We start from the raw sequence: 26133 nt of genomic DNA on the forward strand, positions 1-26133 counted from the left end.
TCTAAATACAACTAATTTAAATATAATACATAATGAATAGATATAAACTATATAAATATATGAACATATCATCAATTTATATTTTTATATATTATATCTAACATTAGAAATATATATTATCTGTTATATAATATGAACATATATTATATATGTTGTACATTAAATAGGTGGTATTTAATACAGATAATGTAAATATAATATATAATAAATATAATCTATACGTGTATGATATTATATATGGTGTTACAAATAGATCTATAACATCATATATAATTATTTTATATAGATTTAATATTCTACAAATAGCAGTGTGTAAGTATATATTATATATAGTGTTATACATAAATGTATAATGTTATATATAATGATATCTATAAATGTACGTGAATGTATTATATGTAGTAACAAGAGGGGGAAGTAGGGATTTAATTAAGCGGAGCCACTTAGAAGGTGCTGATGGGTTTTCTCGATGACTGAGGGGTGACCCTGAGGTGGGCACGAGCATCCTTGGTGCCGCAGCCGTCACCAGTGGGGCGGGTGTGGGGACATGGGAATGAGACCCTTTTCCCAGCATCCCCCCGGGTTTTAGTGGGGGTTGCCTGGAACTCGCCAACCGGACTGGGATGCCAGTGAAGGCTTGGCGTCCTAGATGAAACCAAGAGGTTCCCGGTGCAAGGTGAGGGACCTCAACCTGGAGCCCCAGCAGCGGTGGGGCTGGGACCTGGAACTTGGTGGGTGGAGGCACCCCCAGAAACGGCTTTAACAGCATCCATGGATTAAGGTTGCTGTTCAATATCTTCATCAGCAATGTAGATGGTGGGACTGAGTGCACCGTCAGCAGGTTTGGAGATGACATTAAGCTGAGTGGTGGGGTCGACCCGCCTGACGGACCCGGACAAGCTGGAGAAGTCAGACTCACGTGAACCTCATGAGATTCAACCAGGCCAAGGGCAAGGTCCTGCAGCTGGGTGCAGGCAAACCCTGGTAGTCACACAGGCTGGGGGATGAAGGGATGGATAAGTACTTGGGGACATTCCTGGGTGACAAGTCCCCACTTGGAGAAGTCCCCACTGGACATGAGCCAGCAATGTGCACTCGCAGCCCAGGAAGCCAACCATCTCCTGGGCTGCGTCCAAACTAGCAACCTGATGCCCCTGCTCATCGCAGCGGGGCTGAGCTAAATGACCTTCAAAGGTCCCTTCCAACCCAAACTATTCAATGATTTGATGAATGGGCACCAGATGTGGGGTCACCCAGTCCTGGACATCCCCCAAGCCCCCTCCGTCAGAGTGGCTTCAGGCCCCACCATGCATCCACCAGCCCCTTTGGAGCATTTACTGCAGTGAAAAACTATCAGGGAAACCCTTTGAAAACAACAGCCTCAGAGACAGAAGGAAAAGTACGTGATCCCAAGTCTCCAAGCTTGGTTTTAACGAAAAAGTGCCCGTTGCGGGATCGGGACGGTGAGCAGCTGCCAGCCACCAGCTCTTCTCCAGGAGCCCTTTTTCCCTTCTTTTGCAGCAATATTAAATAGAAAAGGCACATTTTTAGCTCCTGGAGCTTTCTCACCAGCATGACAGGGTCAGGATGCTCCAGGACATGTGGCTCCAGTGGCACAAAAGCCACGCCAATGGCAGGGCCAGTGCTGGCATCATGGTTTCAAAGCTACCAAAGGAGAGAAGGTCCAAGATGATGGATTTTTTTGTTCAGTTTGCCTGTTTTTAGGCTCTTGGAAGCATTTATAGGGCTGCCAGCATCTTCTGGGGTGGTCCAAAAAGTACCATCAGGTCCTCAGGGCTCTCCGCTGCAGGATGCTGGAGCACCCCTTGGGATGAGCTCATTGGCATCTTGGAGATGATCTGAAGGTTGAGGGTGCCATCTCCTTATTGAAGCAAATCAGGAGGAGAGGATAGATGGTGCGGAGAGGGATGAGAGTGGAAGTAGTGGCATCAGGAAGAGAAGGTAGATGGTGTAGGGGAGGTGACAGTGTAAGTGATGGCTGCAGGGTGAAAAATCAGCCCCAAAAGCTGGGACAACCCTGCATGAGGCCACCAGAGTGAATGGGGAGAGGATGGAGCTGAGGAGGCTCCAGGGCTCCACGTTTAGTGGGTAGGAGGACATGGCTGCCTCAAGGTCTGAAGCTCTTGGGGAGTGGGTTGCGTTGTGGGGACAGTCCCTGCAAGAAGGGTCCCAAGGGGACTTCGTCCTCCTCAAACCGCTCCCTGGGAGTGGTGATGGGGACAGAGATGGAGTAGCAGCAGCACTGACCCACCTCCCGGGGGGACCCTCATACCCTCCTGGAGCTGGGATGAGTGTCACCCCCCTTGGCAGGGGGCAGACAGCCCCCATGACCCAGAGCTGACACCCCACTCCCACCCCACCCCACTCTCTGTTTTCTCTTGCAGGGGTGGCAATAAGCACTTACGCCAAGTACTGCTACAACAAGCTGCAGAAGGCAGCTCTGACAGGCGCCAAGAAGGTATCGTCCAACCATTGGGCATGGGGAGGGCAGCGGTGGGCAACCACCCCCCAGCTGGGGCCACCAAGGGGGCTGCTGGGGTGTGGGGATGGGGTCTGGAGGAGGAGGAGATGAAACTGGAGAGCGCTGGAAGCAGCAGAGCAGCTTGTGCCAGATCTATGGTGAGGATACTCCAGGCACCTCCAGCATGGTTTGCCCATCACTGCATCCCCTCCAGGGACCTTCTGGGGTCCCCCAGGTCCTTCCCAAACCTGCCCATCACCAGCAGATCAAACAGGGATTAAGGAAATGATCCTGGGAGCAGAAGTCCAGAGCAAAAGCATGCCAAGGACTGAAGAGGATGCTGCAGCAGCTCCCATCTACCCCAGCTTTCAGTGGGGGGCTGCCTTGCTGGCCCCTCACTCCTGGGTTGCTGTCACCACGGCAGCACGCCAAGCCAGATCCGTCCCTCGGGCCATCACTGCCGTTAGGGTGGCAGCTGATTTATTTAATAAAGTACCCCAGATAAGGATTAATGTACAGCCTGGGATGCTCTTCATGGTGGCACCACCATCACCACCACAGCTGCCTCAGTGTCGCCCTCCTCGTTTCGTGGGGATAGAGAGAGACACCGGGACCTCTCCTCCGTCCGCAGCAGCTCAGCTCTTCCCAGTAACATCTGCTGAGACAAGGCCCAGCAGTGGGAGGGGCTGTGTCACCCACTGGGCTTCCCAAGGGCTCGTTGGTGGCCATATCCTGCTGACTTTTTAAGGCAAAGACAGGAGCGACTGAGGACCTGAAGGCCACCAGCAGCTCGAGGCATGGCTGGGGCAGCTCGTTCTGTCATTGGCTCTGTCTGGAGTACAGGATCCAGCTGTCAGGGAGCTGCGTCCATCTCCTCTCCTGCATCCCACCACACACATGTCCACTGCGTCCATCTCCTCTCCTGCATCCCACCACACATGTCCACTGGATCCATCGCCTCTCCTGCATCCCACAATGCACATGTCCACTGCGTCCATTTCTCCTGCATCCCACCATGCACATGTCCACTGCATCCATCTTCATTCCACCACACACACACATCCACTCTAACCATCTTCTCTTTTGTGTCTCACCATGCACACATCTGCTGCATCCATCCCTTCTGCATCTTGACAAGGCTGCCCACATCTCCTGCGTGGTGGGAAGAACAGCAGTGCCCTCCTGTGACCAAACCACCCACCCAGCCGTTGAGGGAACTGGGAGGTTTCCCCTGGCCCCACACCATGCAGGATCCAGTGCTGGTGGCAGTGGCAGTGCCCCCGCTTCAAACAGGCACAGATAAACCAGCCTTGGTGCTGGTGCTGTGCTTTCCAGAAGCATCCCAGAGCCATGGCTCATCTTGTTGATGTAGATGCTCCAGCATGGCCGTGGCCCCATGGCAGAGCATGGAGGTCCTACCAAGCACCATGGGGAGAGTCCCCAGGGCTGGATTCACTTTTGAATCAAGATGGTAGGTGGAGGCATCTGCCCACCGGACGCATTTTGGCACTGAGCTGCTGGTGTGCAGCGCCACTGGAGATTTTGGCCAGGTTGGCTGGAGTTCATCCATGGCTCCATCCACTGTCCCCATCACGTGATGGGCTTAGGCTCTGGATGTGTCACAACCAGCCCTAGAGCTCGGCCATGGGGTGATGGGGTTGAGCAGGACTACACATGCCCATCGTGGCTTCGGGGACACCAGCTGCAGGTCCTGACAGCACCGGTGGCTTCTCTTGTCTCTCACAGGGCCTGAAGAAGCCAAACATCGAGGAGATTCGCCATGCCAAGAACGCCGTCTTCAACCCTTCCATGTTCGGCAGCTCCCTGCAGGACATCATCAACATGCAGAAGGAGCGGTACCCTGACCGGCAGCTGCCCTGGGTGCAGACCCGCCTCTCTGAGGAGGTCCTGGCACTCAACGGGGACCAGACCGAGGGCATCTTCAGGTAAAGCCACTTATGGCTGTGGGGAGACCCCCAGAATGGTGGCAACCCAGATCTTTTCATGGGGGAAGCCATAATGACTCGCCTCATTATGGGGCAGCTACCCCCCTCCCCATGTCCCCATGGGTGCCTTCTCGTGTGGGACAGAGAGCAGCCCCCCAGCTCCTCCTTGCTCCAAGGCCATGGGGATTTCTCCATGGCAGGGTCATGCCTGTTCTCTGGCACCCACCAGAGTCATGTTGGGGTCTTGGGGTCTGCACACCACCCACCAGCCCCATGCCACATCCCGGTGGGGCAGCAACCAGGTCCCAAAATGGCTCCATCCCCAGCTGATGTCCCCTCTTGTCTCTCCTTGAACTCTGCAAGCACCCAGAGGGACCCCCAAAGCCTGCCGGGGTGTGAGGCAGGTGGGTCCCCATCTTTTTCTTGGTGGCTGATGTTTCTTCCCCCTGCAGAGTCCCTGGTGACATCGATGAGGTCAATGCACTCAAGCTGCAGGTGGACCAGTGGAAGATCCCCACTGGCCTGGAGGACCCCCATGTTCCCGGTAGGATGCTGGGGCGCTGTGTGGGGTGCAGAATCAGGCTCTCCATCCACCAAGTCTCACATCTCCCCATCTTCTCCCCGATCCTCAGCCTCCCTGCTGAAGCTGTGGTACCGAGAGCTGGAGGAGCCACTGATCCCCCATGAGTTTTACGAGCAGTGCATCACCCACTATGAGAACCCCGAGGCGGCCATTGCTGTCGTCCACTCTCTGCCCAGGATCAACAAAATGGTGCTGTGCTACCTCATCCGCTTCCTACAGGTATGGCCAGGGCCCCCCCTGTGTCCCCTCTGAGGCCACCTCCCAGCCTGGTTGCCTCTCTTGAGGTGGCTTTGGGTTCCTCACATTGCTGTGGGGTTACCCACATGGTGACACCCATCTCTTCCAAGAACCAGGAGGTCCACGTGGTGCCTCCACCTGTCTCCCACCACAACATCACCGCTGCCTTCCTCCTCCCTCCCACCACAGGTGTTCGTGCAGCCAGCCAACGTAGCTGTCACCAAGATGGATGTCAATAACCTGGCCATGGTGATGGCCCCCAACTGTCTGCGCTGCCAGTCAGACGACCCGCGGATCATCTTCGAGAACACCCGCAAGGAGATGTCCTTCATCCGGGTGCTCATCCAGCACCTTGACACCAGCTTCATGGAGGGCGTCCTATAGCAGCTGCCACTGAGTCCCCCCCATGAGCCCCCTCCCTCCGACCCCACTCGGCCGAGGAGCACAAGCCAGACCCTACAGAAGAAGGGTGTTGGGTGGCTCACACACACCCCGTCCCAACACCATGGCACCCTTGCCCATCTCCATCCCCCTCTGCCCATCTTGCAACAAGACACAGGACTGTTCCCCATGCCCCACCCCGATCCTCTGGCCATCTCACTGCCCACCTCTTCACCAGCCAGAGGCATCAGCCACTTTAGGGGGTCCCCAGGGACAGCAGCACCTGCAGAGCAGGCAAGGAGCATCCTGGTTCCCCACGGACAGGCGGCATCTCCAGCCCAGGTGTCCTGCATGGCTGTGGGTGGCAGCAGGGACCTGGCGAGCGGGTGATGGTGTAGGGGACAGCGGAGGCTGGGCAGGGACGGGGGGAGCCAAATGGGCTCCCCCGCATCTCTGTTGGGTTTGGGTCTTTGGCTGAGAGCAGATCTGTGGGGCAGCCATGGGGCAGGGAGCACCTCCAGGGTCAGGAGGAGCCGCTGGTGCTGAGCTGAGCAAAGGTCGAGCACCCAGAGAACGTGGCACATTAGGGACCAGAGCAGCAAGTTGTCCCAGTGCCAGGAGAGTCCCAGCCCACAGGGAAGAAGACCACGGGCACAACGGGGGTGCATCTTGCGGCAGAGCTGGGTGCACCCAGGAGTGGGTGCTTGGGGTCCCTTTGGGAGCTGTTGTGCCCCAGGTGGCTCATTGCAGCCCGTTGCCCATCCTGGGGTGCTGGAGGACCTGGGCAGGCAGGTCACTGCCCACAGACAACACAGTGCCCATCCTTGGCACTGCACCGGATCCATCTCACCACATGCTGGCATCGCTGGACCCCAAAGGACCTGTCTCATCACCCACCATGTCTGCTTGGCCCTGCTGGACCTGTCACAGGACCATCATCTGCTGCTGGCCTTGAAAGACCCATCCTGACACCTACCATGTCTGCTTGGCCCTGCTGGACCTGTCACAGGACCATCATTTGCTGCTGGCCTTGAAAGACCCATCCTGACACCCATCATCTCTGCCTGGCCCTGCTGGACTCATCTTGGCACCCATCATCTCTTCCTGGTCCTGCCCAACCTACCTTGGCACCCATAATCTCTGTTTGGTCCTCCTGGACCCACCTTGGTGTCCATCATCTCTTCCTGGTCCTGCTGGACCCATCAGGGTGCCCATCATCTTCTGCTTCTCCTGGACCCATCTTGGCATCCACCATCTTCTGCTCCTGCTGGACCTACCTTGGTGGCCATCATCTCTGCTTTGTCCTGCTGGACACATCTTGGCATGTTGTATCCTAATGGTCCTCCTGGACCCACCTTGGAGCTCATGATCTCCTCCTGGACCTGCGCACACCATTTTGGCACCTGTTATCTCTGCTTAGCCCTGCTGGACACATCTTGGCACCTGTCGTCTCCTTCTGCTTCTCTGGACCCAGTGTGGTGCTTGTCATCTCCTCCTGGTCCTGCCCAACTCATCTTGGTACCCTTCCTCTCTGCTTGGCCTTGCTGGACCATCTTGGCACCTGTCATGTCGTGCTTTTCCTGGACCCATCTTGGTGCCTGTCATCTCCTGGTCCTGCCCAACCCATCTTGGTGCCTGTAATCTGCTTGACCCTACTGGACCACCTTGGTGCCCATCATCTTCTGGTCCCATTAGACCCACCTCAGTGCCCATCACCTGTTCCTAGTCCTGCCCAACTCATCTTGCCACCCATGATCTGTGCTTGGCCCTGGTGGACACATCCTGGCACCTGTAACGTCCTCTTGCTGGACCCACCTTGGCACCCATCATCTCCTGCTTCTCCTGGGCCCATCTTGATGCCTGTCATCTCCTCCTGGTCCTGCCAAAGTCATCTTGGCACCCATCATCTCTACTTGACCCTGCTGGACACATCTTAGCACCCATCCTCTCCTCTAGGTCCTGCCCAGCCCATCTTGGCACCCATCATCTCCTGGTAGTGCCAAACCCATCCTGGTGCCCATCATCTCTGCTTGGCTCTGCTGGACCCATCTTGGTGCCTGTCATCTCCTCCTGGTTCTGCCAAACCCATCTTGGCCCCCACCATCTCTGCTTGGCCCAGCTAGACACATTTTGGCACTCGTTATCTCCTCCCAGTCCTGCCCAGCCCATCTTGGAATCACATCATCTTCTTGTCCTGCCCAACCCATCTTGGGACCCATCGTCTTCTCCTGGTCCTGCCCAACCTGTCTTGGTGTCATCTCTGCATGGGCTGGCTGGACACATATTGACACCCATCGTCTCCTCCTGCTTCTCCTGGACCCATCTCAGCACCCACCATCTCCTCCTGCTCCTGGCCAGCCTGCCTTGACACCCATCATCTCCTGCTCTTGGACCCACCTTGGCACCCCCATCTCCCCCATCCGCACCACTGGAGTCGAAGGGCCCCCCCAGCAGCGGGATGGGTCCCCCCTCCCCATGGCCACCCCCAAGTGCCTTCGGCTCCACCCAGGGCAAAGCAGGACCGTTGGGGGCACCCAAGGACCCGAGGGGCACCCACCAGGGCAGGGGGGGCACCCATCAGAGTATATAGGTCTATAAAGAGAGTTATTAATTAGAACCCCCTAATTTTTGGGCCAGATGCTATTTTCTCAAGGGGGGGGGGCGCCCAGGGGGGATGTGGGGGGCTCCCCGGGGTGGGGGTGTCTCCTGGAGGGGACAGCCCAGCGCTACCTCCCAGCTCTGCTCACTGCCAGGTGCCGGGGGGGGGGGGTGGGGGGGCAGCGGGGGGGTCCCGGCTTCCTCAGTTTCCATTGAATTATTTTTATTTTCCTCCAGTTTTTATATTTTTTTCTTGATTTTTTTCTCTCTCCTCCCCCTCCAATTTTTTTTTTTAGACTCAAGGTTTTATTTATTATTAAAAATGAGAAAATTATTTAAAAAAAAAAAAAAAAAAGAGACAAACCCACCCCCGCCACGGCGGGACCCTCCCCACAGTGCTGTGGGGGCAGGGAGCAGGATCCGGCCCCCCTCCCTCCCCCAGGGGTGGGGGGGTGTTTCGGGGGGGTGGAGGGGGTCCCATGGGCTGCCGAACTCTGTAATTGGGGGGGGTGGACGTATAGAAGCGCCGCCCCATCATGTGAATAAAGCTATGTATGGACAGTGCTTTGTTGCTGCTCGTTCACTCTGGAGCAGATCAAGGGCTGGGGGGTGGGGGGTGGGGGGTGGGCACAGAGGCCCTATAGGGGTGGCTGCAAGGGCCTGGCTGCACGCTATGGGGTGTGCAGGGCTGTATAGGGCCCATGTAAGCTGCAGAGGGCTCTATATAAGGCCCACCCATGCCATATAGCCTCTATAGGGGTGTACATAGTCATGAGCACCTGCCATGCAGGCTGTATAGTGTATGGGCACCCCCTGCAAGCAGTATAGGGTGTACCAGGCAGTATAGGATGCATGGGGCAGTGTGCGTACCCCCACCACCACCCCCAAGGGTGTATGGGATGTATAGATCCACCCAGGGGGCGTAGGAATGCACATAGGGTGTATGCAGGGTGTATAGGGGTGCTGGGAGGTGTATAGGGTCAAACAGGGGGTGCACATGGGATATACAGGGGCATAGCAAGAGATGGGGAAGCACTGCAGTATATATGGGTACATGAAGCTGCATAGGGTATGGATAGGGTGTATATAGGGGTATATAAACGTCCCCAGAGGTACATAAATCTACACAGGGATATATATAGGTGTACATAAAGATGCCCAGGCTACACAGAGGGGTTGCACAGGGGTGCAGGGAAGGGGCACAGGGAGGGTATGACAGTGTATAGGGTGCATGGATATATGGGTGTGTATAGGGCACAGAGTGGGTGCAGGGGTGTATAGGGTGCAGGGGTGTCTGTAGGGGTGGGTTGGTGTATCTAGGAGAGGTATGGGTGCGTACAGGATCACGTGCGTCTATACAGGGGTGCGAGCATGTCTATGGAGTGAGTCTTTATAGGGGTACATGGGTCTCTATAGGGGTCTGAGTATCTATAGGGGGTGTAAGGAGTGTGTATAGGGGCACACGGGGTGTATGGGTGTCCATAGAGGAGGGTGTCTATTCAGGTATGGGTGTCTGTAGGGAGTATGGGTATCATCTGTAGGCCAGGAGATTATCTGTAGGGGCAGCTGGATGTGTACAGATAGTATGGGTGTCTATAGGGGGTACAGGTGCCCGCATGGGTGCCTATAGGTGGTATGGCTGCCTATAGAGTTGCATGGGTGCCTATAGGGGGTGTGGGCATATACAGGGGTGCACAGGGGGTACATGGGTGTCTATATAGTGTGTAATGGTGTATGCAGGAGCGCACGTGCCGGTGTCTATAGAGGTGCGTGGGTGTCTGTCGGGGTGCAGAGATGCCTGCAGCAGTTCACGGGCCGTGCGGGGTGGGGCGGGTGCCCATGGGGGCTGTGAGTGTCTACAGGGGCGCCCAGGGGTGCATGGGTATCCATAGGCAGCAGGGGTCTACGGGGGCTCTGGGAGTCCATAGGCAGCGGGGGGTGCCTACAGGGGCTCTGGGTGCCCAAAGGCGACGGGAGATCTACAGGCGCTCTGGGTGTTCCCAGGGGCAGCTCCCCCGCCCCGGGCTTCCGGGGCCGGCGCAGGCTCCGCCCGGAGCGGTGCCGCTGTGGGACCGGCCCGGCCCGGCCGCTTCCGGGGGCGGGGCCGTGGGGGCGGGGCGGGGCCGGGGCGGTGAGTCGGGGCCGCGCCGGGGCGGGATGCGGCTGGTGGCGGCGCTGCGGGCCGGGGCCGGGTACCGGCAGGGGCAGAGCCCGGCGCCGCGCACCCGCGAGTACTTCTACTACCTCGACCACCAGGGCCAGGTACCGACACCGCACCGGGGCCCCTCGCTCCGGGGGGGCGCGGCACCGGGGGGTAAACGGGGGCACCGGGTCCCGGGTGGATCCCAGCCCAATCCCAGACACAGGGATCCCGGACAGACCCCACAGAGGCCCCAGGTGGGCCCTGGACAGATCCCAGATGGATCCCGAACAGCCCAGACAAGCTCAGGACAGATCTCGGACAGATCCCAGACAGATCTAAAAAAAACCCCTGGGCGGAGTGAGGACAGACCCCAGACCAATCCCAGATGGATCCCAGACAGACCCCAGAGAGACCCTAGATGGACTCAGGACAGACCCCAGACAGGGACCCCGCACAGATTCTAGTCACACCCCAATCAGACTCCAGACAGATCCCAAACAGATCCCAGAAAGGCCTGGGACAGGCCCCAGATAGATCCCAAACAAACCCAAGACAAATCCTGCAGACAGATCCCTCTCCAAAAAACTCTAGACCCACTCAGGACAGATCCTGGATGGATGAAACTCAGACAGATCCCAGAGAGATCCCAAGGAGAACCCACATGGGTCCATGGCAGATCCCAGATGGATCCTGGACAGATGCCAGTGAGACCCCAGGCAGACCCTGGATGGATCGCAAAAGATCCCAAACAGACCCTGGACAACCCCCCACCCCACCACCACCAAAAGACCCTAAATGGATGCGGGACAGACCCCAGGCAGACCCTGGATAGATCCCAAAAGGATCCCAAACAGACCCTAGATGGATCCCAAAAGTATCCTGCCAGGATCTTCCTGCCAGGGGCTTCAGGCAGTTTTGAGGCTTTTTTCTGCTTTTCCACAGCTTTTCCTGGATGACACTAAAGTCAAGAACTTCATCACGTGCTTCAAAGGTACCAGCACCCCCAGAACCCCCACCCCCCCCGCCCCCCCCCTCATCCTTAATTGGGGGGCAGAGCCTTAATCAGGATCTGATCCTTAACTGGGGTCTCATCCTTCATTGGGATCTCATCTCAGTTGTGGTCTCGGGCTTAATTGGGGGGAGGGGCAGCTGCGCACTTGGCAGCAGGGTCAGGGAGGGAGGGTGCCCCCCACACCGGTGCCTTTGCAGGTTGTTATTTGCATATTCATTACCTTATTAATTAAGTAGCTCCTGCTATTAATAGCTTCCGCTTGCGCTTCCCGGCACAGTAATTCCTCCAAGCCGACTGCTCCTCCCTCTGCCAGCCCCCCAAAATAGGGTCCCACTAATGAACAGCCCCCTACCCCGCGGCTAATCACCCCCCTGGGGGTTAACTGCGGGGGCGCAGTGAGCTGACACCTGCCCGCCCGGCAGATGTAGGGTTCCTCACCTTCTTCTTCAAGCGGCTGGAGCCGAACCGGAGCGGGCGTTACGAGGCCGAGTTCCCGTTCCTGTCACTCTGCGGCCGGGAGCGGAACTTCCTCCGGTGTGACGATCGTCCCATCGTCTTCACCCAGCTGCTGCCGGGTGCCGGCGGGCGCCAGCTCCTCTCCTACTGCGGCGGTGGCGAGCGCCTGGCTGTGCCCTTCCAGCCCCAGAGCTTGGTGATGTTGCCGGAAAACGGGCGGCTCTACCATCCGGCACCGGCGCAGGCAGGTGGCGCAGGCTTGGTGCGCTCAGCGCTGGCCTTCGAGTGGAGTCCCGGCTTCGAGTACGGCTGCGGGCAGGCGCAGCCCCCCACTCATTTCACCTGGGAAGGGCAGCGCTACCAGCTCACCCAGGAACTGCTGCCGCTGCTCCGCGCCGGCACACCGGGCTGTGCTGGGGAAGCGCTGGCTGTCCCCATCACCCCACGTCAGGGCTGAGGTGGGGATCCCAAGCCATCCCCATCACCAGTGAGGTGGGGATGGGGTATGGACCCCCAGCACCCCCACGCCGATGAGAAAACAGGGGGGCAGACCCAGCACCGGCTCACCCATGGCAGGGTGTGCCCTGCCGTGGCGGCCAGAACCCCTGCTAGGCTCTGGGGGAAAAAAAAAAAAAAAAAAAAAAAAAAAGCTAAAACCTCACGGGCGAGCTGTGCTGTCTCCTCACTGCAGTGCGCCAAACGCCCCCCGGGACTTGGGGTATGGGGGGGCTTTGGGGAACAAAGCACAAGTGCAGAGTTATTGCAGGGTCTGCCCTAAGCAGTGCCATGGTTGCAGTTTCTGTCATAACCCCAACACCTCCCAAGCAACTGCAATTTATTAACCAGACTCCCGGCATTAATTAATCAGCTAAGGATGGCCTAGACACCGGTCTGCCCGTAGTCGGCGTGCTGTCCCAGAGACACGAGGCATGGCCTGAGACACGAGGCCGGCTGGGGCTGATGCTGGTGAACACTGAGACAGTGAAAGGTATTGGAAAAGCACCAGGACAAGGAGGAAACACCAAATCTGGGGAGGAGGGAGGGGCTGCGGCGCAGCGGTGAGGCCACGGCGCTTCACTGGGTGCCATGGGGCAGGGGGAAGGCTCCAAGCTTTGCACCAGCTACAAGGCAAAGTAGTCGAGGGCGCTGTGCCGGCAGAGACTGGTGGTCCAGACAGCGCTGGCTCTGCCAGAGTTCACCAGCATCTGGCGCAGCTTGGCGCTCACCGCAGCGAAGCGTTCCTCATCCACCACGTCCTCAAAGAGCCAGCCAGAGGCAGAGGGCAGCTGGGGCGGCTCCTGGCTGTAGCAGTCCACGGGGTAAGGGTAGACAACCAGGTGTAAATCTGGCAGAACCACAGTTTTCCCTAACAAGGTCTGGAGTCCCCGCGTGGAAAGGGGGTTGCCAAAAAGTCCCAGGCAGTGGAGACGGGAGCAACGGCAGAGGGCCGGCAGCAGGGCCTCCAGCCGGGCGTCTGTCAGCTGGCACTCCATGAGGTCCAGGTGGAGGAGAGAGGCCGAGGTCTCCTCCAGGAGATGCTGGAGAGGTTGGAGAAAGTTCTCGGAGATGTTGTGGCCGCTCAGGTCCAACTTCTTCAGCGCTGGAGCATGAGGGCTTTGGGAAAGGAAGGCGAGGTCGCTGGGAAGGAGGTAGCAGAAGGCCAGCTCCAGGCTTTCCAGGGGAACCTGCAGGTCGCTGCCGGGGCGGGGAGAGTGAGCCATGAGCCCCCCGAGGCCGTCACCGTGCAGGGTGTGGGCCAGGAGGGAGCTGCCACCGCACTAAACCTTGTATTAAATCTTTGAACGATGCGGGGGACGGTTCCCATATTCCTGGTGGAACCGAACCACACTAGGGAATGGCAGCCAACCCACCCAAATCCCAAACCCCCACGTGCGAGCGGGAACCCTTGAATTCCCCACCCCAGGGCAGGTCAGGGACCTGCTCCGCCAGGAACTTACCCGAGAAGTTGCCTCAGTTTCCCTGAAAGCCGGGAGGAACCCAAGTTGAGTTCCTTAAGGCAGGGCAGCCTTCCTAGCTCCATGGCGAGGCGCTGGAGGCCGGCATCCGTCCCCGTCACAAGCCGCCGCACATCGATGTTGCTGTAGGGCAGCTTGAGGCTGAGGAGGTTGGTGAATCTGGCGAGGTGCGGCAAAATGGCACAGAGGCCTGCCAGGCCCAGGTTGTTGAAGCGCAGATCCACCCGCCGCACGCCAGTGGGTTCCAAGGACTCCAGCAAACAAACAGTGCTGGCAACAGAGAGCTCCTCAGCGTGGAAATCCCGGCATCTGAGGCACAGGGGGCTGGCCGTGCCAGTCTGTAGAGCATCCCGTAGGATGCCATAGGACGTGCAGTTGACAAAGAGATCGGCACGGACCTCCACGCCGATGGGCTGCAGGGCCGCTGAGGCACCGGAGGGACCTTTATGTCGCTTGGAGCCGCGTTTCAGGCACTCGCTTTGGTGTTTGGAGACTTCAATGCAGGCTTTGGCCAATGCCACTGTGCCAGACCACAGACTCATCCTCTCCGGGCCGCGGTCGGTGTCGTCGTCCTGGAGACCCGTCATGTCCAGCACCCGCAGGCAGCACCGTCTCTTGCTGGGCAAAGACAAGAAACAGGTAAATAAACGAGCAGGGAAACTGGGAACTGCAACAACCATGCAGCTGGCTCCTGGGAGAGCTGTGGCTATCTGGTGGCTCACTCCTGCCCTGAGGCAGGGTGAGGGTCACAGTCCTGCTCTCCTCCAGTGTTACCGGTGCACAAAACAAACCCAGTGCCAACCCACAGCTCCCTCCCTTCACCACAGCCAGAGCTCGCAGCCCCAGGACAAGCATCGTCACCTCCATCACCCCGAGGAGGAAGGAAACGGCTCTCATGGCATTTGGCATCCCAGTACCCACCTGGTGCCATGGCAGGGCTCCTGCAGCACCTGGCGGAGATGTGCCACGACAGCCAAAATGACAGCCTGCACACACAATTTGCTGGGTTTCTCCCCAAGGAGTGGGTGACGGTCACGGTAACGGCTATGGTGGCCCAGCAGCTGCTGGAAGCTGAGGACGGGGAAGGGCCACATCCCCACCAGGTCCCGCAGCGCCAGTGTCCGCCCGTCCAGGAAAGCGGCTTGGAAGAGGACGGGGTAGAGCTCAGCGGGGAGCAAGTCCAGGGCACGGCGGGCACTGGGGTGGTGGCTCAGCAGCCGGCGGGCACAGAGGAAGACGAGGGAGTGCATGGCACCCGGCACCGAGGGGCTGTGGGCAGGGAGGGAGCAGACAGACAGCAGGTGAGGCTGGGGGGTGCAGAACATGGCTCCACAGGCAGCCCCACGGCGCAGGGGCAGCCCCACGGCACCTCCTCAGCAGGCGGCACACATCCCGCCCCTCAAAGGCCCCCCACGGCAGGAGGGTAGAGCCCCTCACCAAAGGGGCACCCCATGGTGAGACCCGTAAACTGCCCCCCCTAGCACACGGGCCCCCCAGCACCTCTAACCCGGCCACCCCATCATAGGGACCCCCGCCCCCCCCAGCCCCCCCAAGATGGCGTCCCCCGGCCCCGCCCCCTCACCGCGCTCCCGCAGCCCCCAGCTCTCCACTGGGCCCGCCGCTGCTCCGCCCCTGCGCATGCGTGCTGCCGCCTGACACGAGCGCGCACCAATCAGAGAACGCACTCTCATAGGGGAGGCGGGCCCAAAACCGTTCCTCGGCGACGCCACAGCTCTTCGCTTTCTTATTGCCTTCTGCCGCTGTCCGTCACCTCTCCTTCCCTTCCCATTGGCTGAGGCGCGGCGGGAGCGGGAGGTTCGCTTCCCTGCCGCTCCCCGCTCCCCCGCCGCTCTGAGGCTCGGGTGCCTGAGTACCCCCGGGCGCCATGGAGCGGCAGCAGGAGGTGAAGGCCCTGCTGAAGCAATGGGAGGCGGCCTTCCTCCGTGAGCGGCGGCGCAGGCCCAGCCAGGTAGCCGGTGCCCGGGGACGGCGCGGGGGCCGAGGCCCGTGGGGCCCTGCCCCGGCTGGTGCTGGCGGCGGGGCTGCGGCAGCACCCGGGTGGGCCGGAAAGCCCTGACGGGGATCCCCCGGGGGGGCCTGCTCGCTCGCCGGGAGCCCGTTTCCCGGGATCACTGCCCCGGCGGGCAGCACGCTGCGCCCCCGGCAGGGTCCCTGCCTCTCCCTGTAGCCTGTTTCCTGCACCGGCAAAGCCGAGCGAGGCTCCCCTGGCAAAGCCTGACGACACTGCCGTAAGGCCCGTCATTTTGTACCTAAAGAAGTTACAAAACAGACACCCTCGAGTCTGGAACAAGCGTAACACTGCCCCAACCACAATTTTATTTGGGGGGAAAAAAAACCAAACTAGCAAAGAGATAGAAGCCCTTTCTCGTTCTGCAGTCACAGAAAATAACGATAATTTCCTCCATAGCCTGAAATAATGATCTCTTGCGCATTTGCCTTGCAGGCGGACATCGAAGCAGCTCCAGAGGACACCCAACGTGAGTGGCAGCTGTGGTGCTTCAAGGCTGGGGGTGACCCCTCATGCCAAGGGTTTGGCAGCATATGTTAATGCAGAAACTGATGAGGTTTTACAGTAAGTACCACATGTACCCAAAACCAGCCTTTACTTGCTGTTACAGGGCTCTACAAGGAGTACAAGATGCTCAAGCAGCAAAGAAAGGAGTTGGATCCTTCCCAGCTTAGCCCCTCCTGCCAGCCAGCAGCACAGGAGATTCCAACTGCAGAGCAGGTACTGGAGAAACCCCCACTCTGGCCTTGAGTTTTGTCTCCAGGAGCCTTTCCTCACCCTTGATGCAAGCGCTTCAGGGTGTTTCCACTTTGTCCTTCACTGCAGGCAAAGCCACGGTTGTCCCTCCTGTTTATAAAGCAGTTTATTTGACCTTAGGAGGGAAAATTGTCCAACTGGCACCATATAACACCTATTTTTGGCTTGGTGGATGAATAAGGTACCCCAAACAGAGCATGTAAGGGTGGGGGTAGGAAATTTAACACCTGCAGTCCCTCATGTGCTTTACACTCGCCAGCATCCAGGCTGCTGAAAGTGCAGGCTTTCAGCAATTGCCTCTTAACTCAATACAATTGCCCCTTAACAAGGCAACAATTAAGCCAGTCCCTGTACTTCAGGTGAGGCAATAACTGCTCCAGGGTTTTTTTTTCTCCCCAAGAGGTGCTGTATGTGCTGTCTGCGCTGTCTGTGGCCAAAAGACACTGTGGCGTGATAATACCGTGCTTGTTCTCCAGCTCCTTTCTCCTCTTGGAGGTATTGGAGCTCATCTTTGTGATAGGATTCACAGTTTGGGGATTTAAAAGTTTGGATTTAACAGGTTAAGGGATTTAATGGTTTGGATTTAATAGTTTGTGGGTGTCATTGCAGGTGCCAGACTTCGGTTGTTGGGGTGCACACCTGAACCGGCAGCCAAAAGCCCCCAAGCTGAACCATCGCAGCCACGCTGTGCCAAAAGCCTCAGTGCAATACTATGGGATGAAGCTGAAATCCAACCTGGGAGCTGCCAGGAAGGTTAGGGCTTGCTGGGAATCAGCACTGAGCACTGCGGCTCAGAGAAGCTTCTCCTGAAGCTGCTTGTGACCTCTTTTCCCTCTTGTGGCTGCTCAGAAGTCATGGCCTGCTCCGGCCAGAATCCCCCACTGTTAGTGGAGGGTGGGAGCTGGGGGTAGGGAACACCCACAAACACTGGCAAGGGTCCTGTTTGATTTGGAGGCAGGGCACTGAGTTTCAGTGGATGACCTGACCCCTGTCTGTCCATCCCCCGACATGCAGGAGACACCCCTGACCCCAAGGAAGACCCTGACTCCCAGGAGGACCACAGCTGTCCCTAGACTTCAGACAAATTTGGGGAGTGGTGACAAAGCCGCATCCTCAGCACCGGCAGAGCCTTTGCAGAGCAAGGGAGGCGAGCCGGGAGATCTCCTCCTTCCTCCCTCAGTGTCAGAGCTGGCCCCCATCATCCTTGCTGCGGGGCTGAAGTCCCCACCACCACCACTGCCACCGAATAAATTCCAGCAGCTGAAGCAGACAGTGGCACAGAGGCTGGGCTCGCTGGATCCTGCCTGGCTGCAGAGGTGCCAAGGGACACCTGGGGATGAGGGGACAATACTGGGTGCCACGCAGGAAGGGGAGCAGGGAGAGGTCAGCTGGGCCCCCTCAAAGCAGGAAGGGACTGGTGGAGAAGTATCGGTGGGAGATTCCAGGAGGAAAAGGCCATGTGGAGATGGTGGAGACAGCATGGCAGCTTCCACAAAGCTCAAGCGGTGCCGCCAAGGCTCAGCCGAGGGAGCGTTAAGTGCTGCCAGCGGGCTGAAGCAGAGCAAGGAGGAAGGGGAGGAGGAGAAAGAGCGTGTGGCAACCCCAAAGGAGAGTGAGAAGGTGCTGGATTCCTCAGAAAACCTCCTGGGGGAGGTGGAAGAGGAGAAACCCAGATCCACCCGCAGAGCAGTCACTGCCAGGTAGGTCCTGTCCCTTGTCAGCAATGCTGGTGTGCTGGCAGCACTGCTGGGTGCTGTGCTGCAAGTTCATCTGCCTCAATGTAGCTCACTGCTTGCTTCAAACTCCTGTTGGGGCATTGCTGGAGCCCTTCAGTTCCCAGCCCCCACCAGTGTTTTCCCTGGGAAACAAAGCCAGCAGTTAAACCAAATCAAACAGGCTGCAGCAATGCCTCGTGGCACTCAAAAGCACCAAAAAGTGGTCAGAAAAGGATGCTGAGGGAGCAAGGGGACTTTTTCCTATCAATTTTTATAAATAGTGAGCTGTTCTTTCCTTAATTCCTCCTTTGTGTTTGGCAGGGGAAGGAATAAGTTTTGGGGGGTTTTGAGTCTGATTTTCTTATGTAATTATGCCCTGCGTGCCTTTCACTTCCCCCTGAGTGTCTGCATCGCCTTCAGTTGCGTTTAGGGGACAAAAGATTTAGAGATTATTTTCCTCAAAGCTATTCTGTGAGCCGGGAGCGGAGGGGTGGAGGATGGGGACATGATGGCCCCCCACACATGGGCAGGGGGGTTCCTAGCCAACCTCTCTTCCCAGCAGAGCACCTTCACAGAGACGCGGCAACTTTGTCAAGCTTAACCTGAAGAAGAAATCTCATGTCCGAGGTTATGCCCTGCGGGGAAATCGCCTTCGCAAACAGGTAAAGCCGTGCCCAGTGACTGCCTCAGCACTGCCAGCACCTCCCAGGGTATCACTGAAAGCCTCCCGCTGGACAGAACTGTGCTGCTGTCACCACCAAACCCATTTCCAGTCAAATTTAAATTCATCCAATCCAATACAAATTCAAAACTTCCAGCTGTCGCTCGTTGTCATGCCACTATTTGAATTTCCATATTTTGCTTTTAGTTAATTTATGTTGTGACACTGTAGGAGAGCGGCACAGGCACAGCTTGGCTCCCTGCCCCTCCTGCTGCTACCTGAGCTTCCCTGTCTTCAGTGGCAGCTTTGCCCTGAAGACCCTGTGTTAGGGGAAAGACCTCACTGTAGTGGGCTTGTCCTGCAGGGTAAAGAGGGCACTCGGCCTTTCCAGCTTCAGCTCTGCCACAAAAACCTGTTGATTTGGTTTTTTTTAATATCTCCCCATTAATCAATGTGAAATCCTTTAGGATCATCTCTGGGTGAGGCAAGCAGCAGCTGGAAGAAAATGGCCTATGTTTTTTAAAGCTCGGCATGTTTATGCAGTGCTTTGGCAAAAGCCCGGTGCCATGGTGAAGTCAAATATAATAAAATATACCTTTAATAAAAATAAAAGTATAAAAATAACTGGAGGTGGTCCTGCTTTGCAGGTGTGGAAGCAGAAGTGGCAGAAGAAAGCGGAACAGTACGGGGGAGGCACCAGATCCATTGACCGAAGCTCAGACATCTGCTTCAGTTGTGGCAGGACAGGACACTGGGCATCAGCGTGCCGGGGCCAAGGTGAGGCTTTGAGTGCTGAATTAGGGGTTTGTTTGGCAAAGCTGTGGGCCGAGTTCAGATCTGGCTGTGCCGGAGCAGATGTGACAGAGGTTGGAGGACAGGAAACATTGGTCAGGCGTTCCCACCTCCCTGCAGCTTCTCTCTGCTGTTGGCTTAAGGGTTTTCGGGGATAATAACTTGGGGGCAGAGGATGAAAAGATGAGGTGGTTTCTTTACCGTGGATTTAAGTAGAGAAGAGACCCCTTTCCTGCCTGCAGGGATGGCTGCTGGCCTGCTGCCAGAGGAGAGCAGCCATGCCGATGAAGAAGAGGAGGCTCCCCTGCCCACGCTGGAAGAAGTGGCTCGCAGGACCAACAGCATCTGCCCAGAGCTCTCTGGTGAGGCCCTGGACTTGCCGCGCTGCTGGCTCGCCTCGCTCTCCAGTGACACGCCGTGGCTGGCTCTGGGATGAACTCTTGGGGACATAGAATTGTTTCCTTTTCCCCCTAAGAAGTTTGTTTGAGCTCCTTGCGGGGGTTTCCCTGGGATCAAAAGGTGGTTTTGCCAGCCTGGGTTTATGCTGGGATGTGTATCCTCCAGGAACGCCAGCCTAAAATACAGGCAGGCTCGCCAGGCTTGCTCCTGTGCAGTGGTGGGAGTCCAGGCAGGGTAGGAAAATCCATCTGTGCATTCTGACTGCTGCCTTCATCCCTAGCAGAGAGAAGAGGCAGCAGCCAGGAAGGATCTGAAAAGATTTTGGAGGCACCAACTTACCTGGATGTGCGAAGGATGACGTACGAGCCACCTGCTCCCCCTGTGCCCATGGAGCCCCTCTACAGCCTGGGGCCGGAGGGGAAGGTTCGAGGTATGGCTCCCTGCTGCACACCAAGTAGGGCCCACATGCATTTGGCCCTCCGGTCCCTGCCTGACTGTGTGTCCTTCCCCTGCAGAGACCCCAGAGGAGGTGTTCAAGGCTCTGAAGGCGCTGGGCTACAGCTCCTTCCGCCCGGGCCAGGAGGTGGCCATCATGAGGATCCTCTCAGGTGGGTTTGTTTCCCCCACGACCTCTCTTCCTCTGCGGGGTTTGGGCTCCCTGTGATCCCCTCCCACACGGGTGGTCCCCAACCCCCCGTTCTGCCAGGCCTGTCCACACTGGTGGTGTTATCGACGGGGATGGGGAAGTCCCTCTGCTACCAGCTCCCCGCTTACCTGTACCACAAGCGCTCCAAGTGCATCACCTTGGTTGTCTCCCCTTTGGTATCCCTGATGAATGACCAGGTACGGCTTGGATGTCCCGGTTTTCCCACCCCAACTCCTGCTTAGATGCTGCTGGGTGTGCAGTGCTGCAGTTAAAGGCTCACATGCACCCAAAATGGGGAGGTGGGTGTTCGGTGGTGACTCCCCCCCAAGTCACTGGAGGCACGAGTGGGTGACAGGCCTCGCTTCCAGGTCTCGGGGCTGCCGCCATGCCTGAAGGCTGTCTGTATCCACTCCAACATGACCAAAGCCCAGCGGGAAGCAGCGATGGAGAAGGTGAGGGACTCAGGGCTGCCAGCCTCAGGGAGACACGTGTGTGTGAAGGTGTCCCCAGTGCCACCTTGCTCGTGCAGCTGCGTGATCCCAATGAAGGCAGTGCTGGACAGTAGCAGTGCCAGTCAGCCTGCTTCCCTGGGAGAGCGGGTAAAACACCCCTTGTGTCGCTCTGGTGCTCCCCGCAGGTGAGGCAGGGCGGGGTGCAGGTGCTGCTGCTCTCCCCTGAGGCGCTGGTTGGTGGGAGCAGCTCAGGATCTGGCTGCCTGCCCTCTGCTGATCACCTGCCGGCCGTAGCCTTCGCCTGCATTGATGAAGCTCACTGTGTCTCCGAGTGGTCCCACAATTTCCGTCCCTGCTACCTGCGGGTCTGCAAGGTGTGAGAGGGGAAGCCCACCCTGAGGCGGAGGGAACCCGTTGGGGTGAGGAGGGACGTCAGGCTCCCACTTTTTCCCTCTTGGCAGGTTCTCCGGGATCACCTGGGCGTGCGCTGCTTCCTGGGGCTGACAGCCACTGCCACCCTGGCCACAGTGCGGGACGTGGCCCAACACCTGGGTATCCCAGCAGAGGAAGGGATAGCGGTGCGCTCCACCGCTGTGCCCCCAAACCTGCACCTCTCAGTCTCGATGGACAGGGACAGGGATCAGGTAGGGACCAGGATGGGTCTAAAGAAATCAGATTAGTTGCTGTGACGCTGGGTTCAGGGTGTATCTCCTAGAAGATCCCCAAGCTCTTTTGGGGCACCTTTACCTCCTCTGTCCACAGGCCCTGATCTCCCTGCTGCGAGAGGAGCGTTTTGGGTGCCTGGACTCCATCATAGTCTACTGCACGCGGCGGGAGGAGACAGTTCGCATTGCGGCACTCATCCGGACCTGCCTCCAAGGAGTGCTGGTCAGGGAAGCCAGGGAGCCAGGGCAGGACACTGCTGAAAGGAAGAAAGCGAAGGGTAGGTGAGGTAGCCTCACTCTCCAAAGGGAAGCATGAGCCCAAAACATCCTGTCTGGTGAATCCACACTGGAACAGAGAATCCCTAGGGAGCGAGCTGTGCTTGCAGGACTCTCCACGGAGGTTTCTGGCTCCATCAGCCACCTCCCCCAGGTGCAGAGCAATGCCCTTGGCAGCAGTAAGGCATTTATCTTCCCCCATCTGCATCGCAGGCTTTAAAGCTGGGCTTTGATTTTTTTTCTAGTGACAGCCGATAATGATGGATGCTTATTAGCTGTGGTTAATAAAGCTGGGTGGTGGGATTAGTACACAGGGAGCCTTCGTTGTACAGCTCTGCAGGGTTTTTCTTTCCAAACCTGGTAGCTGTGACTTAGAGTCTTTATTTTTCCCTCAAAATCCACAATTGGATCCGTGGCCGAGCTCTGCCTCGCAAAGTGCTGGACGTGTTTGGCCCCAGGGATCCTCTCCCCAGCCTGCTTTGTTTGCTGAAGCTGGGTGAGCTCGTGCCATCCCGCTTCCAAACCAACCAGGGCTTGACGACTTCTGGCAGCTAACAAGGAGCACACATCCCTTTGCCAGGAAGCAGCAGCCCTGCTCCTGCCCAGCACTGATGTCTGCCACAGGCAGGGTTTGCTGCTCGTTTCCATCCCTGATTTAATTAACAGCTGTGCTTTTGAGAAATCACTAATTAAATGCCATTAAAACCTCTCTCCCCACTTGCTTTCAGCAAAGAAGAGTGGTCGCCAGCCGCTGAAGTGGATTGCAGATGCTTACCATGCTGGCCTATCCGCTGCCGAACGCTGCCGCATCCAGAACAGCTTCATGAGTGGCCAGCTCCGTGTGGTGGTGGCCACGGTGGCTTTCGGCATGGGGCTGGATAAATCAGATGTCCGTGGTGTTGTACATTACAACATGCCGAAAAATTTTGAGAGTTACGTGCAGGAGATTGGACGGGCCGGGCGAGACGGTGAGCCAGCTCACTGCCATCTCTTCTTGGACCCGGAGGTAATGCTTGCCAGTAGGGTGGGGGGGTCCCCCTAAATTCTGGGGGTCTTTCCCCAAGGCTTCCCGCTGCCTCCCCAGGGCAGGGATCTCCACGAGCTGCGACGCCACATTTACGGTGACACGGTGGATTTTTTCACTGTCAAGAAGCTGGTGCAGAAGGTTTTTTCTCCCTGCAAGTGCTTGGAGCTGCACCAGAAACACCAGGATGTCATCAGGGTGAGGAAGGGGCTGAGGCCCCCACTCCCGTGGCCTTCCCAGCTTCTTAACTCATTCAGTAATGAGCTAACAAGGCAGAAGAACCTTTGTGGGCTGGTGGCCGCATTGGGGAGGTTAAATCAGTTGAGGGAAGGTTGGGGTGAAGTGAGCTGTGGTGTAAGATCTGGCCAGGAACAGGCAAGAGAGCAGTTGAGATGTCACACAAGGGAAGGCAGGAGCCTGCCTGTCCTCTGACTGGTGACACCACACTGCGTGGTGCATCCCTTGCAGGATGGGGAGGTGAAGGATGCCAAAATGGCCGAGCTCTTGGAGGAGATGGTGGAAGAGGACAGTAGTGTGACGAGGCAGAGCAGGCAGCGGGTGTGCTACAAGCACGAGCGAGCTATCCCCATCCAACAAACCGTGGAGTCCCTGGACATACGGGAGGAAGGTGAGGTGGGGAAATCGGCCCCAAGTGAGGCCAGGGGGGGTCCCAAAGGGGATCAGGGTCCCTCTGCAGCTCCTCCCTGTCTTGCAGGCATCGAGACCCTCCTGTGCTACCTGGAGCTGCACCCGCAGCGCTGGCTGGAGCTGCTGCCTCCCACCTACTCTTTCTGCCGACTGCAGTGCTATGGGGGACCCCAGCAGCTCCGGGCCACAGCGCGGAGGTTAGAGCTGCGCCGAGGGGCACCGCTGTGAATGCCACAGTGTTCCCTGTGCCAGGAGCAAGCCACCGCAGCATAGTCTCTGCTGGGTGGGAGCTGCTCCACGGTTCTGGGGTCTGCTGGAGGTAAAAAACGGGCTCCAAGCCATGGTACCAGTGGGTTCCTGGTGTCTCTTGCCCTCAGGTCTCCCCCTGTCGCTGTCTTCATGGCCCGGGAGCGCCTGGCAGGGAGGGACCACAGCCAAGCCAGCTTGCTGGAGTTCGACATGGTCTCGCTGAGCGACTCCATGGGTTGGGAAGTAGCGCTGGTGAAACGTGCCCTGCGCCAGCTCCAGTGGGATCCACAGCTGCGGAAAGGTACTGGTGTCCCTGCGTTCCTTGGAGGGGTGAGTCCCTGTGACACCAGCAGCTGGCTGGGTTTCAGTGCCGGATCTGGGTGAGCACCAGCTCAACCAGCTCTTGGTGCCTTCAGACAGCTGCAGCGCAGGGAAGAGTGGGGTCATGGTAGAGTTTGGAGATTTCTCTTTCCACCTACGTGCTTACGGTGACCTCACCGACCAGGAGCTGGACTCCGTCTGTGATTTCCTCCACCAAAGGGTGGTGGCCAGGGAGAAGATGGCTCTTGGCCAACTCCGCACCTGTTTCCAGGCCTTCCAGAGGTGAGTGTGGGTGAAGACCACCCAACCCCTACAGACCACTCCCTCCCAGTTTGGGACCCGTTTTGGTACTGGAAAGGGAGGAGACTGATGTCAGGGCACAGTGTGGCCTTCCAGACCTGCAGTCCTCACCCTGTGGAGGAGGAGGAGGAGAAGAGCTCCTGCCTGAAGGCTCTGCTCAGCAACTACTTCGAGAAGGAGCCTGCTGGAGAGCAGGCTGAACATGGCTGTGAGGAGGAGGAGGAGGACAAAGATCTCAGTGATGCTAAAGTGAGCAAATCCACTTTTATTGGGAGCTGCTTCAGGCTCTGACTGTCAGCCGGTATTTCTGGTACACGGCACCTCCAGTTTAGGTGACACCAGAGATGGGTTTGGGATGAGGAAGAGGAGGGAGGCCCTTGCTATGTCCCTTCTTTTGCAGCTGCGGGAGTGGGAGAGCCAGATCCGCGCTGACATCCGCCATTTCCTTGCCATCCGCCAGGACGAGAAGTTCTCTGGCCGAGCCATCGCCAGGGTATTTCATGGCATTGGTAAGAGTGGTGGGCAGGTGCCAAATTGGGTGTCTTCCACCTTGCTCCGGCACCTGCCCATCCCCTCCTAACCGGGGGCTTTGCCCGCTCCCTGCAGGCAGCCCCTGTTTCCCCGCCCAGGTCTATGGCCGTGATCGCCGGTTCTGGAGGAAATATCTCTCCTTCGATTTCCACCGGCTCGCCCGTCTGGCCACCGAGGAGATCCTGGCCAGCAGGTGATGGCAGGAGCCGAAAGGGCAGAGCCACCCCATGCTCCAGGGACGGCGGTGCCACACAGGCCATTACTGTGGCCCTCGGGGCTGTGCCAGCTGCCATCACCCCCCGAGGACCCCGTTTGGGGCGGTGAGCAGAGACCACCCTTCCGCCGAGAAGTGGGGCAGAGGGGAGCACAGGCTTGTTCGTGGTGCGCGCTGCCCCTGCCTGCCTTGCCCTGCTGCTGCGTAGGAGCGGCTGGGGAGGCCAAGCGCTGCCTCCGACAGGGGTCCTGCCTCCTCGGGTGGGCTGCCCGCCCTCAGCCTGTCCCTGTGCCGGCAGGGATTTTTGTCTGGATTTTAATAATGAATTAATAAAGGACACTGACCTTTAACCCCTGTGCCGCTGCCTACAGTTCACTGCCTGTGCCTTGGGGAGTGAATTGGCTTTGGGTGACGACCCTCCTTCATGGGGGAGGGGGAGGCGTTGCCATGGTGATGTAGCAGTGTTGTTACTATGGCAATGTCAGGGGAGGTGGTACTAGGTGGGACGGGGCTGTTACTATGGCAATAGGGAGAGGGGGGGGTCTGTTGCCATGGTGATGCAGAGGGACTGTTACTGGCCTGTGGGGGGGCCATGGTGATGGGGGTCTATCACCATGGCAACAAGGATGTTGTCCTAGTGA

At 57.9% G+C, this 26133-nt stretch overlaps 4 protein-coding genes across 15 annotated transcripts in view; 3 read left to right on the forward strand and 1 right to left on the reverse strand.

Moving 5' to 3' along the window:
* The window catches only part of ARHGAP39 (Rho GTPase activating protein 39), a 148597-nt gene extending 140001 nt beyond the window's left edge, over positions 1-8596 (forward strand). For all 6 annotated transcript variants that reach the window (XM_055799281.1, XM_027778317.2, XM_027778319.2 and 3 more), the window contains 5 exons: positions 2406-2479; positions 4229-4428; positions 4881-4972; positions 5061-5230; positions 5438-8596. In XM_055799281.1, coding sequence (XP_055655256.1) covers positions 2406-2479; positions 4229-4428; positions 4881-4972; positions 5061-5230; positions 5438-5632 — 731 coding nt within the window. In that variant the 3' untranslated portion in view covers positions 5633-8596. The remainder of the gene's footprint in view (positions 1-2405; positions 2480-4228; positions 4429-4880; positions 4973-5060; positions 5231-5437) is intronic.
* Positions 8597-10337: 1741 nt separating this feature from the next.
* Positions 10338-12451, forward strand: C3H8orf82 (chromosome 3 C8orf82 homolog). Its single transcript, XM_055799284.1, has 3 exons — positions 10338-10489; positions 11313-11361; positions 11805-12451. The coding sequence occupies exons 1-3, from the start codon at positions 10385-10387 to the stop codon at positions 12293-12295; spliced, it is 645 nt and encodes a 214-aa protein (XP_055655259.1). The 5' UTR covers positions 10338-10384; the 3' UTR covers positions 12296-12451.
* Positions 12452-12590: 139 nt separating this feature from the next.
* On the reverse strand, positions 12591-15464 carry LRRC14 (leucine rich repeat containing 14). 2 transcript variants are annotated; one of them, XM_005231435.4, is made up of 4 exons: positions 15397-15464; positions 14736-15083; positions 13797-14432; positions 12591-13533 (listed from the first exon to the last, which is right to left on the reverse strand). In XM_005231435.4, exons 2-4 carry the CDS (start codon positions 15062-15064, stop codon positions 12960-12962), a joined length of 1539 nt encoding a protein of 512 aa, XP_005231492.1. In that variant the 5' UTR covers positions 15065-15083; positions 15397-15464; the 3' UTR covers positions 12591-12959. The 2 variants fall into 2 exon arrangements, with proteins under 2 accessions (XP_005231492.1, XP_027634122.1); XM_027778321.2 differs by lacking the exon at positions 15397-15464 and having other exon boundaries at positions 14736-15301.
* Positions 15465-15549: 85 nt separating this feature from the next.
* Positions 15550-25849, forward strand: RECQL4 (RecQ like helicase 4). 6 transcript variants are annotated; one of them, XM_055799279.1, is made up of 24 exons: positions 15550-15783; positions 16279-16312; positions 16454-16563; positions 17209-17352; positions 17614-18299; positions 18874-18976; positions 19623-19752; positions 20010-20129; positions 20447-20596; positions 20682-20774; positions 20873-21009; positions 21181-21264; positions 21450-21638; positions 21726-21908; positions 22027-22207; positions 22934-23211; positions 23290-23427; positions 23698-23857; positions 23945-24074; positions 24255-24427; positions 24543-24729; positions 24831-24996; positions 25148-25256; positions 25377-25849. In XM_055799279.1, exons 1-24 carry the CDS (start codon positions 15700-15702, stop codon positions 25388-25390), a joined length of 3783 nt encoding a protein of 1260 aa, XP_055655254.1. In that variant the 5' UTR covers positions 15550-15699; the 3' UTR covers positions 25391-25849. The 6 variants fall into 6 exon arrangements, 5 of the variants coding, with proteins under 5 accessions (XP_055655254.1, XP_055655251.1, XP_055655253.1 ...); XM_055799276.1 differs by having other exon boundaries at positions 25354-25846; XM_055799278.1 differs by having other exon boundaries at positions 20450-20596; positions 25354-25846.
* Positions 25850-26133: the final 284 nt, after the last annotated feature.

Source organism: Falco peregrinus, chromosome 3, assembly GCF_023634155.1.
Source record: "Falco peregrinus isolate bFalPer1 chromosome 3, bFalPer1.pri, whole genome shotgun sequence".
Lineage (NCBI taxonomy): Eukaryota > Metazoa > Chordata > Aves > Falconiformes > Falconidae > Falco > Falco peregrinus.